General features: G+C 34.1%; 2 protein-coding genes across 2 annotated transcripts; both read left to right on the top strand.

Annotated features, from left to right (window-relative positions):
* The first annotated feature begins 696 nt into the window (after window positions 1-696).
* Window positions 697-2,625, top strand: LOC130741413 (40S ribosomal protein S15a-1). The gene is made up of 4 exons (XM_057594309.1): window positions 697-855; window positions 1,058-1,198; window positions 1,292-1,452; window positions 2,233-2,625. Exons 2-4 carry the CDS (start codon window positions 1,066-1,068, stop codon window positions 2,329-2,331), a joined length of 393 nt encoding a protein of 130 aa, XP_057450292.1. The 5' UTR covers window positions 697-855; window positions 1,058-1,065; the 3' UTR covers window positions 2,332-2,625.
* Window positions 2,626-4,062: 1,437 nt separating this feature from the next.
* Window positions 4,063-5,892, top strand: LOC130741412 (uncharacterized GPI-anchored protein At3g06035-like). The gene is made up of 2 exons (XM_057594308.1): window positions 4,063-4,341; window positions 5,023-5,892. Exons 1-2 carry the CDS (start codon window positions 4,257-4,259, stop codon window positions 5,544-5,546), a joined length of 609 nt encoding a protein of 202 aa, XP_057450291.1. The 5' UTR covers window positions 4,063-4,256; the 3' UTR covers window positions 5,547-5,892.
* The last annotated feature ends 7,605 nt before the right edge of the window (window positions 5,893-13,497 follow it).

Genomic DNA, 13,497 nt, shown 5'->3' with positions numbered 1-13,497 from the left:
AGCAGCATCTGTGGCCTATTGGGGTTGTTATATGGAAGATACATATTGTTGTTGTAAAGTTTCAAAGACCGGTTAGAGGGAATAAGATTGTCGTGCCTTAGAAGAACAACACGAGTGTTGGAACGATTGCCTTGTGTACATATGAAAGCATGATTTCGGGTTCCAATTCTATATGAGAGAGTGGCATTCTTAGAGATACGGAGGGAAGGTGGATTTCCAGGTTTGTATCGTTGTTCGGAGCGGGTGATGCATTCATGGAAAAGTTACGTGCTTTGTATGTGAGGCTTGAGCATGTGTGGGGAGCTTGGATATCGTAAGGTGACTTGTTTTTTGAATTGCGCTGAGTTAGTGGAAGTTGAGATGGGGGGTAGAGATGTGAGGCAGTACTAACATAGGAACTTAATTTAGCAAATATGTGAACTGGTATGTAGAAGCTTACAAGTGTATGTTAATCATTTTTTGCGGGAGCGTAATATGGTGGCGATCGACATATGCTTTAGCAAGTATGCAACTCAGGTTAGTTGTCATTGGCAAATTGGAAATTTCCTCATTACAAAGTTGTGCTCTTATGCCAAAATGTCCTTGTTTAGTCAATAAAAAATATATATACTGATTTTCTGGGCAATTATTTTTTTCTAGATGAAAAAAGAATGAACTTTTTTTTGTTGGGTCACTAAAACGAACACGATCCAGTTGCAAGGCCCAAACAGAGAGTAGTCAAAGAAGAAGCAGAGAAGCAGTGATGTTCCAAAACCCTAAATACACAACAAAGCCGCTTGTTACTTCGCTGCAGCTTCACCACCTTCAACTCCTAACACTCGCGCCGCCGTGCCTCTTCGTTCCATCCATCACTCGGTAAGATCGAAACTGTTTCCGCAACCCTTTTCCCTCCTTCAGATTCGTATTGTATCCATTTCTATTATCACCATGATTGATTAACCGATGTTTCTTTTATTCAATTGCATTCAAATAGATAGCTCTTGTATTGAACATTGAAACTATTCTGGTATTCACATCAAATCTTAATATGATGTTTGTGATGATTTTGTTTTTGTAGTAGCGAGAATGGTGAGGGTTAGTGTGCTGAATGATGCTCTCAAGAGTATGTACAATGCTGAGAAACGTGGCAAGCGTCAGGTCATGATCAGGCCATCCTCCAAGGTCATCATCAAGTTCCTTATAGTCATGCAGAAGCATGGTATTTCTCAATCCCTCTTTATATATACTTGAACTTAAGATCTTCATTCATACCAATTTATTTACTGTGTTTAAACTCTGTGGTTGCTTTTAGGCTATATCGGCGAGTTTGAGTATGTTGATGACCACAGGGCTGGCAAAATTGTTGTTGAATTGAATGGTAGACTCAACAAGTGTGGAGTTATTAGCCCTCGCTTTGATGTTGGTGTCAAGGAGATTGAAGGTTGGACTGCAAGGTTGCTCCCATCTAGACAGGTACCCTTAACACCCTGTTTGATTTTTTCCCCAAAACCTGTGGGATATTATGTACCTTTGCCTCTACTGTTATAGACTGTCTGGTTAAGGCCCTGTTTGCCCTTTTTTCCCCATAACTTGTGGGATATTATGTTTCTTTGCTTCTGTTGTTATAGACTTTCTGGTTAATGAAATAGTATTATTGTTAATATATCATCCCAGTACTGCTTCTGTTACAGCCCATCCTCTATTAGATTTTAAGTTTCCCCAACGATAATAAAGTTTTAAGGTGGAGAATTAATTCAATTTGTTGTTTATAGATGTTACTTACTTTAGCTTGTGAATATTTTTCTTCACATTGGTACTTCCTGGGTTTTTAATTATATGGCTTTGTTCAACCTTTCTCATATATACATAGAAGCTGCTCACTCTCATTAGTATAAACATGGACTGTTTTTTGCAAATTGATTTTTCCATACCATATCACTCTTTTTGCAGCTTCATTTTGCCTCTCATCTCTCTTTTATATCACATCACTTATCATTTATTTTTACTTTCCCTCTCCTTTTCTCTTTTCTTTCAATATCTCCTTTCTACACCACTTTTCCAACAAAAAAAGTAGATTTTTTTTATGTTCTCCACTTTTACAGTGTAGTAGACTGCGGTCTAGACTTGGGTATTTCTTGTGTAGGTGTGGAAACACCATCATATCAATTATGAATCTCAATGTTATCTGTTATTCTGTTGTATGCATGTGGTTTCTGCTGTTTCACTGAACTTTGATTGCACAAAATGATGCAGTTTGGGTACATTGTCTTGACTACCTCTGCTGGTATCATGGATCATGAAGAGGCTAGGAGAAAGAATGTTGGTGGTAAAGTGTTGGGTTTCTTCTACTAGAATAGGTTTTTTGTTCGAGGTTTGTACTGGTTTCAATTTGAGACTACAGGTTGTGATGGATGATGGGCTAGTTTGCTAGCACTATCGGTAAAGGAAGTGAGATATTTGTTTTCATTGCAAATGTTTGGATAAACTTTTTGGTCATCTAAAAACTGTTTTCTTGTGTTGCCTGTATTAAAATGTATTGGAAGAGTTCTTGTTGACAAATGACAAGTCAGGACTTCTTTTAGGTTGTGAAACTTGCTGGTTGGTGTTTTGCCCAATCAGCCATTGCATTAAGTGTGTTTATCGATACATTTCAACTAACTTAAAAGCTTATTTAACCATCTTATAAACTTGTTGAACAAAATAATGTTTTTAATAAACAAGCTATCTTACTAGCTCATCGTTTTTTGAAATGTTTTGTTATCAATTTGTGGTTCAAAGAAAGAGAGGGGATGGATAAAGATTGAAAGGGAGAAGAGACCTTGTTTGGTTCATCAGTTAAGGAGAGTGATATTAAAATAAATTTATTTCTACTACCCTTCAAAATATAATTGTGTTCAGAAATATAAGGAAGGAAATGATTTATCTCCACATTATAAAAAAAAGATTTATCTCCCTTCAATTTCTGAGGAGAACTCTTATTGAGTTAGAAGGGGTTTTGTTGCGCCCATCCCTCTCCCCATCCTTTTTAAGTGAGAATAATAATATTCTTCAATTTTTTAAGATGATTTACTTTAATCACTTAATTTAAATAAAAATTGTTCTAACATATTTGAAATTTGATTGGTTGACCATGGAAAATTATTCACATTGTTAGTTCATACAAGTTAATCTTACTTTCAAAAAAAAAAAAGTTCATACAAGTTAATCTCATTTTTTTATATATAATTATTCTTTTTATTATCATTCCTAAAGCTTAAGCTATTTTTTAATGTAATTGTTGTAACCAAATAAGCTTAAGCTATTCCAACCTTAAAATAAATTAGGTGAGCTAACCTTTCCCACACAAAATGTGATTGAGACAGGGATTTCCTTACCTATGAGTATGACCTTTGGTTGGAAGAAATGTCTCTCCTCATCCACTGAATAAGAACTCCATGGAATAAGAAGATATGCATAATTGGTATGTTAAGTGGCAAATGGTTTTTTCTGTTTTTTTTTTCCAAGAACAGGATTTTTGGTACCATCAATGCCAATGGTGATAAGACAAAACTGCATTGGTTGAGAGTCCAGGTTTTTTTTAAGCACGTTTTACATATATGCCTATAATATTTATGATAATCGGTTAAAACTATGGTCAAACAGTTAGAAACATGGTAAAATTGTTAGAACTAAGGTTAAGTCAAGTTGTTATGTCACGTGGCCGGACAATTATGTTATGTAAGTGAGCAATTAACACCTAGCAACCGAACAAATGAAGACGGCAAGTATAAATATAGGCATAGCCCTCTAAATGTAAATGATGAGGTAAACTCATTTTGCTCTATTGTTCTTTCTAAACTTTGGTTTTTTGTAAGATTTTCATTCACCATGCACCCCATGCTTCATCACAGACTTTGCGAATAACAAAAATAATAACTACAACGAAGAAAATTCTAATGTATATATCATATTGCTTGGACTACTTTTTAAAACTATTATTTTTCAACTTATATTTCAGATCAACCAAATCCCGTCATATTTAAACATAATCTTATTTAGATCATAATATATATTATGAAGTTTCTTCGAATTTATGACTGGACTAAACATTTCCTTAGATTAACGTGGGTAAAACGTTGTCGTTGGCTAGTTGTGGTTGTGTGGTGTCTTTCTCAGTTTAGTTTACAGCGTGCAGCCTTTACTTTACTTTGAGAGAAGAAATACCTGAAACTACCATTTTCCTTCGATTTCTTTCAACTCTCTCTCTCTCTGCTTCAAACTTCAAACTTCAAAACCAAATGGCGTCTTTCCACTTATCTCTTGTTTTCGGTCTCGTTCTTTGCTCCATTCTCTTACTCAGTCCTCCAGTTAAATGCGACCATGGTTAGTACATTTTCCTTGTATGCTTTTACTTTTATTATACTTTTTAGTTTCTAGTAGCAACGTGAGCTAGATCTGATAGGAAGAGCGATTGATCTGCCACTAGGGAGGCTTTGGGGATAGAATTTTAGTTTTTTATGTAAAAGATCTTCACATTGAGTTGAGTGCTATGCTGCCAAACAACAAATTTTTAAATCTTAATTGCATCAAGCTGTTTCTTGTTAATACATTGTCTGCAAATACTAGTTGCATGTTGATGAAGTATTTAGCAAGTTTGGATCTAACTTATTTTTCTTCAGAATCAATTCTGTCACCTGGAAGCTACTTGCTTAAGCTTTTCCGGTAATTTATTTTAGTCTTAGAATCAATTATGCAAGGATTTTGAACATGCGCCGAGTGAATCCTCTTCCGATTGATTCAATCAAATGCAGTGATAACTGACAATACCAGATTTATTGGAATTGACTTGTACATTAAGGAGCTTTTGAAGAGCTATAATTCTTTTGGATTTCATTTCAACATAATGAAAATGTCTTTACATATCACAGTAGCTATTACTCTGCAGCTATCTAGCCATTTTGTGCTTTTCATGTTACTATATCCAGCACTATACTATATATGTTTCATGGAAATCTTTCATGTCAATTTGAGACTGCACTTACCTACCTTAATATCCCCCTGCAGATGAGGAGGATGATCTCTATCAGGGAATCAACAAGTACCGGGAATCGTTAAATTTGACATCTCTAACAAAGAATGAAAATGCAAATTGCTTTGCTGACAAAATAGCTGACCAGTTCAAGAAGCAGCCTTGTACAAACACCACAGGTGCTAACACGGTTCCAGGCACCGAGCCTCAGTTCGATAACTATCCAAAACTTTTAACTAAATGCAAGTTGAACATTTCCAACACAAGGGATGGATCTGTAATGCCTGCTTGTGTTCCTGGCCTGGTTTCCACAGTTGTTCTCACTAATTTCACTCAATCTCTCTACTCACAAAATCTCAATGACTCTAAGTACACAGGAATTGGTATTGGTTCAGAAGATAACTGGATTGTTGTGGTATTGACCACTGACACTTCTGGAGGAAGTTTTGTTCCTGAGGCTGGCAGTGGATCTAGTGATGACACTGCTAATTTGCTTTCCAAAATCGGTTTGGTTTACTGCTCTATGCTCCTGTTAGTTGGTAGCGTTTTCCTGTTTTGAACATGAAGATGCTGTTCACTGTTCTGATTTTCTTCCAGTGTAGTCAGTCAGGAGGACATGCTACCATGAAGGTTCTACTAATCTAGTAATCTGTCTTGGGGAAAGCTGAAAATAATGAAGACTGGGGCTTTTTAGAGAAACATAAAAGGATTGTGGTATAATTGTTGGTTCAGTATTTAGTATCCATTAGATACTAGAGGAGGAATAGGAGGAAAAAAGCACTCTTCCTCCGGCTGTTATCTTATTGTTATGAGTTCTGACTATCTTCAACACTTCTTTGTTTTGTTTGAAAGCCTTACACTAGTATTTTTATTTCAAAATGGAAATTCTGTTTGCTTATTTGATATTGAGGTTGTTCGATGTGCAGTTCCAAAACCATCTAAACATTCAAGCTGCGTAAAATTAACATTGATATTATTGAGGACTGCCAAACATGCATATTCCACTTTGAAAATTCTTCTGCAATCCGATTATGGCCACCACCATTAGCATTGCAATGCAAAGTTCTACCAGCAGTGTTAGAGAAATAGACTAATAAAACTTGCTGAAGTTTTGATTTTCTCACTTATTTTCATGTACTCACACCTTATTTATCTCGATTTTCTTTATTATATCACTCTTCACGTCTTCTACCATCTCTTTTTTCTTCCCATCTCTTCTACTTGAGGTGGATACACCCCAAGGTGTCCATTGTGAGATAATTATTTTTCAAACTTCAAACACCTCTGAAGTTAGTCTGACACTAGGAATATGTTATCACTATAAGTTGTGCCCACTGCTGAGTTAGGATTAAAGATAGTTAACTTGGAAGGCATGGGCTAAATCTTAGGTTTATGCTGATGATGACATTGTTAATGGTGTACTGGTGCTCCTACAAAGGTGCCAGCTTGACTCCTATACCATTCAAACTGTTTTTATGATATAAAGTTCCGAGTGTAGGGACGTTTTGGATCTTTGTATCGTTTGTAAATTGCAATGCCTCAAAAATGTGATCTTGCTGAACAAGAAATGGAACAGATGACAGGCAGTACAGGGGTGTTTGCTATATAAAAGGCTTTTTCTTGGGAGCTCATTTAAAAGTATAAAATAATTAAGAACCATTTGTCTCCTCTTTTTAATACTAATGTAATTTGTATATAATATTATAAAAACAAATTTCTGGAATAAAAAAATACATTCTGAAAACTAATTTCTTTTTAGACAATATTACCAAAGTAATTTATTTGTTTGAGTAAAATACACTCCCCTCCCTTGAGGTTTGCCAATATGACACTCAGCCCCATTCTTAATCAAAATCTACACTCCACCCCACTTACTTTACCAAGTTAAGTATATCTTAAAAGATGCTCACGGAATATTCTTTTTCATTCCAAACTAATAGATTTAAATTTTCAAATAATATAAAAAATATTTTAATGTTATTTTTATTTAAAAAAGTTTAAGAAATTTACGATTAATATTTTTGTAATAATCTATTTGAAACTATTTACTGTATTATATGTTGAGGAAAGCTACAAATATTCTCACAATATAATTTATAATATTAGATGACTTTTTTCTTCATAAAATTCATCTTGGATTATATAATTTTAAGATATATAAATTATATTTTAATTTTTTATTGGTAAATTGAAAAGATAAATTGCATCATCTAAGACTTCCCACACCCAATTCATATATCTCAAAGCTTTTACCACTTGAGCTATCATTCGAGGACATACAACATCATGTGATTGAGATTATTAAGAATTTAAATCCATTTTTTTTGAGATATGAAACTATACCTTATTCAGTTATTCTAGTAGACCAAACAGTTCAAGTAACAACCATCTCTTATTTGTTGCATTTCCCATTTTATTTGCTAAGATAATATTGCATGTTGCAAGTGCAACCAATCTATGAAGCTAATAATATACTAATTGAGAAGGTGACCAGAACAATCATAATTTTTTTTCGGGCTTTTAATTGGAATCAATGTCATCTAATTAATCATGGAATTTTGTTAGTACAATTAATCATGAAAATAGGTTAAAAGAAAAATAGAAGTATTTGTTTAGTCTAAATTTATATTTGTAAACTTAAATGTTATTGATATTCCTATACAATATTGTGAAAATATTTAATTGTAAATATCTTAAACTTCTTGAAATAAAAAATAATAAAGGGATTTTTTTTAATTTATAATTATTTAAATATTTAAATTTATTAGTTTAGAATTAAAGAGAATATTCCGTTAGCATCTTTTAACATGTAGTTAACTTGTTAGATTTAGTGGGGTGGAGTGTAGAATTTGGTTAAGAATGAGGTTGGGTGTCATTTTGACAAACCTCAAGGGAGAGGAGTGTATTTTACTCTATTTGTTTTGTTTTTGGAGGCGTTATTTTTTTATACTCGTTAGTGACAGAAAAAAATCCGTCACAAAATTCTAGCAGAGAATATAAAATTTGTGACGGAATGTGGAGAGAGAATTTTCCATCGCAAGCTATGTGCCATCGCTAACAATTTTGCGACGGAAAGGTTCCCTGACAAAATTCCGTCTCCAAATTATTTTCTAATATTCACTTGGATTTTGTGACGGAGGAAAATTTCAGCAAATAATCTCCGTCGCTAATTACTTTGTGACGATAAACTTCGTTCTCCATATTTCGTCTCTGGTTCCTTTTAAATAATATACTGGGATTTTGTGACGGATTTTTTCTGTCGCTGAATAGTTGATGCTTATCTACCATCATCAGGACATACAAAAGTGTCAAAGCTCATGTGATGCAAAGAGTAGGGATGGCAATTTTGCCCAAACTCATGGGTACCCGCCCCGATCCGATTTGACGGGTAAAATCCGAGTTGACTGGATTTGGGTTTGGGTTTGGGTTTGGGTTTTGCCCGTTACTGTAGCTATTTATGGGTTTGGGTTTGGTATTAGTTAAATCCGTGGCCATACCCGCCCAAACCGAACCGAAAGATACCCGAAACATAAAATTACAAAAAAACCCTCATATATATATATATTTATAAACTTTGTTCTTAGTGTTTGATGATTAATTGTACTTTTGTATGTTTGAGAAAGTAAACTCTAAACTATTGTTGTCTCACTTTAGTGATGGATGAGGATGATGAATAGTATTTGTTTTTTTCTTTCTTTCTATGAGTTTCACTTTTTTTTTTATATGAAAGTAATTAAGTTCTGGATTGAGTTGCTACGTAACTAATGGGTTTGAGTTTCGGGTAAATCCGAAACCCAATGGATTTGGGCATGGATTTCATTTTATCGCCCATAAGGTTTGTGTTTGGGTTTGGGTTTGGGTTCTGAGATTTAGGTTTGTGTTTGGTAATTGTAAAACTCGTGCCCGATCCTACCCGTTGCCATCCCTAGCAAAGAGAGATAAGAGAAACACATTTCAAAATTGGGGGTATATGTTGCCCGAATTAGACCTTAAAAGAGGGTAAAACGATACATTTTTTATGAAGTTTTCTTCCACTTCTCTCCTCCCATTTTCCCCCGAGCTTATGCATTGTTTGTTAGTACATGATAATAGAAGAGGAAAACACGCTAAGATACGAATTGGGGTTGTTAAAAACAACCACCCGCACATCAAATTCAATTCCCACCACTTAGTCACGTAGTAATTTCATAGAATACCCTCGATTTAATTAAAACCTGATATGAGAATGGTCGAAATAATGCGACCCCCTTCCTTCCAGTTTTAAATTTTGATGGAGATATAAAGCTATGTTTAACACATAAACACTTATTTATAAGTTAATTTGAGAAATTTATAGAAATATGTTAAAATTAGGGTTAATCCTCTAATTGGTCCCTGTGGTTGTGTGGCTGTCTGAAATTAGTCCCTCCCGTAAAATCTAAGTCCTCGTGTTTGAAAAAGTGTGTGTAGCAGGTCCTCGCCGGAGGGACTAATTTCCACACACTTTCCAAACACGAGGACTTAGATTTTACGGGAGGGACTAATTTCAGACGGCCACACAACCACATGGACCAATTAGAGGATTAACCCTTAAAATTATGCAATAGTCAAATAAAATTTCTTATTCATAAGCTAATATGAACACTTTACGAAAACAAACTTAAACAATTTACCATAAGTTATTTATATAAGCTATCACAAAAACACAAACACTTACATAAACATTTATGCTTTAATCTTAGCTCTTCCAAAGATTAGCCTAAATCATTTAAAGTTTGACCTTCAAACATGTAATAGAATGTGTGGGCTCTCTTGATAGAAGCAGGAAACGAACTTGGAATGTAGGTTTTTCATGCTCTTGCATTCTTGGAATGTGAATTGTTAAGGTCACATTTCCGCAAATCATGTGGAAACCAAACTGTTTCAAACAGAAAACAGAGAGATCAGAATCTTCCCTTGCAATTAAATTAGGTACTGGTTACTTCATGCTTATGATTTCCATTGAAAGTTCTTGTATTAGTAACGTCAAACAGTCAAAGACCGCACAAGATTATGATAAGTAAGAAAATTATTAATGTGGGTAATTGAAGGGGCAAGGAGCTGTTTGAATTGCCATATGTTACCTACGGATTACACCCTCAAATTAAGCATAATTTGGATTGTCGGATCATGCTGGCCTTGATTTTCCTTGAATCAAAATCATCAGAAGATCCCTTTAATTCCTTTTGGTTCCCTAAAATTAATCAAAGCAATCCATTGGGATCCTTTGCTCTATTTTGAAATTAGTGTTTTGGTCAAAAAAAATATAACAAAAGCTGCACCTTTTGCTGATATCTTTTTGGTCACACACAAAGTTGTCACAGGACCCCCAACAATGAAAGAGCATGAAAAATGAGTTTTGAATTATAAGAAAGAAAAGACCAAAGTTAATGACAAGACATTTGTGCTGGCTATCTTTTTCTCTTTAAACAAAATTAACCTCTCCACGTGAAAGGCATATTATGGAGTAATCAACATGAAATTGGAAAAAATGCATGACAATATCCTTTCACAGATAGGGTGGGGTGAAGAAAATGAAAAAGGTGTCATTTTCTGTGGTAGACCAGAAGAACCAAAATGCTTGGCTATAAATTCTAAAAAGGTTCTTCCACCTTTCAGTGGTTTCACTGTCAGTAACATTTCGGGTTACGTTTGGATATTAAGTATCATCGGTTTAAGATAAAAATAAATAATGAAAACAAACATACAAAAGAATTAGAGGCTAATCCAAATATGTCATAAATTCTCGAAATAAGAAGTGAAAAAAAAGAAAGAAAAACAAATACATCCAGAAATCATCTCAACATCTGTTGAATATGGTCAAAAGCAACATAGGGACCATTATGAAAAAATGATAGATTTCAATCACGCCTCAAATTTAGAAGAATGTCCTGATTCTCCTGAATATACTCTTTTTGTGTAGGTTGATTAAATAGCATATCTCTGCCTCCACCTGATTTTATGCCAAAAAAGATTAAGAATCTGTTTTGTGATGTCATTATATCATTTTACTGTCTGTTAATATATATGTCAAAACATATCACAATTCTTCTGAGACAAGCTCAGCCATTGAAAGGCGCCACCTCTTTGTGCTTTTATGGTTCTCTTTAATATTTTTAATCATTGAATGGATTTCACATAACCATCTTTAATTTCTTTCTCATGTACCAGAAATCCGTTAATGAAATTTCGAAGCATGGAAAGAGACAAGAAACAGAAGATTGTCCATTTACTTGTACATGATGGAGGCATCAACATCACTCAGATATATAGAAGATCTCTGAGTCCAAATCTTAATGAGGGGTTTTATATATTAACACACTTTAGGGAAGGACTAATTCCATTGGGGTGAGACCACAGTTATCCTCAGAAGCCTCACAAAGAAGGGGAAGGAGAATTGGAAGGAGTACAGGAATATCCACACCCTCACCTCTTACCAGTTATCACATGCTGTATTAAGGGGAGACTAGCATTCTTAAACTATCTTTAACACATTCTCTATTTATTGGATCATGTCTCTCTTCTAAGTGAATGATCACTTTGGTCCGGGAAACATTTTGTGCCTGAAGAGTTAGTTTTTAGAAGAATGAAATATCCTATAAAGTCCCTGAATGTGTATGACGCTAGTCAAGATAACTTGATTGACATTATAGTCGATCAAATATGATTGTAGCCTAAGAGACTAATTAACTTGACAAACGTTTTACACATTTAAAGACTCTTGAACATATTTCATGTTTCATGGACTAACTTGCCAACGGAAAAATCTTTGAGGGACCAACTAGACTATTCACTTCTCTCTTTTTTAAATAAGTTTGTGATGTAGCTTAATTATAAAAGTTTGTTAAAAAAGCACTGATAACAACTTTTTTCAGTGTATCTTTCGATTATTGTTAAACTCAACGTCTATCCGTCATTTAAGTTTTTTAGAGAACAAAAGAGTTTATTAATAAAAAAAGAAGGTACAAACCAAACCAAAAAGAACGTTTATCCCTCATTTAAGTTAACATAGCATAATATTACTTTTGGTGACGCATTGAGATTGAAATGTGTGATTCCATGCTAAACCAAACCAAATCAAACAGACACTTAATTGATTTCAATTCACAGTCAATAGAAAACATTTCTATTTGGATACTAGTAAGGCTTTATAGTGATAGTGATACCAGAGTAACAATGTGCCCGTGTGATTTTCTCTTAAACAATAGAACAGGTGTAATGCACCATCAGAGTCATATGGCCGCATTCGATCTTATCCATTTTGGTAGTGATAGACAGAGAGGCCTTATTATATATGCCATACAAACAAATTTAAAAAGGATCTAAGTCTTTTCATTTAAGAGTAAATTAAACTTTTCTTTGGGTACTTTGAACAAACAGTTTATGTCATTTTCCTTTAAAATAAAATTGATGTGGTCCAGAAAAAAACCGCGTTCTCCAATAGTGTAGAACGGATGTGGGGTTTCACTTTCACTTTGCAATGTGGTAGTGAATATACAAATTCTTGTATTACATCATGTTATCCATAGCCAATTAACGACTGAATTCGTTGACTTCTCCAACTTTGTCCCCTATCAGTGGGTGCTTGTGTTGTGGCCAAGCTTGAGTGGATGTGGTGGCGGGCTCTAAAGGCTCTAAACCAAGGAAGATGATGGAATGATTTTAATATTTTCCTCGATCTGAAAGTTTGGGTGGGTTCATGTCGGCTCAACTCGACTCGGATCATCACAATAGATAAGAACATGGCTCAGAGGCTAATACCATTTATAAATATACATAAAAATTACTCACCGACACAATATTCATATTAACTTTAAAAATCACATACAAAGCCACAATCTTATTAAGGAATTGATCTGCCGTTATCAACTAAACCAACCTTTGTTAGTTGATATAATGCTCATATGAAAACAACTTTCATATATTTAATTTGTATTTATTTTCTTTTCTATATATTTTCACTTACTTTATTTTTCTATTTATTATTTTAATCACTACATCACTAAGCTCGCTGTAACTCCCCTTCTTATTTTTTTCTCCTTGTGGAGGTGAATTTGAGATGTGATTTTTTTTTTCTTCACTTATGACAAAGGTCGTTCCTTTTGTTGGTGACGGCATGGCATGTTTAGACCCCACCAATAATGGGGAAATTAAGATCTCTTCTTTACAATGCTCAATCTTTCTTCTCCTTCCAAGAAATCAAACCATAAGCCATTTTTTGTTAATTTATTCATAGACACTTTTTTAGTTGTTTGATAACAGTGCTTTATTTCATTTAAAAATTGAGAATCGAAATGCATTTGACACTCAAACCATCAGATTAAAAGTTGCAAACACGTTGAATTGTCCATTTGTTGGAAAGCTCATACATGCACTCTGATCAAACTAAGCAATTGGGAAAAAATAAAAGAAAATAAAAAAATGTGGAAATCTCTAAAAAATAAGTAATAAAGATTTTTCTTTTTAATCGCCTTTTTTTTTGGTCCAATAAG

This window comes from Lotus japonicus, chromosome 2 (assembly GCF_012489685.1).
Source record: "Lotus japonicus ecotype B-129 chromosome 2, LjGifu_v1.2".
NCBI classification, from domain to species: domain Eukaryota; kingdom Viridiplantae; phylum Streptophyta; class Magnoliopsida; order Fabales; family Fabaceae; genus Lotus; species Lotus japonicus.
Note: the sequence above shows the minus strand (reverse complement) of the source record. Positions and strands in the feature narration are given on the sequence as shown.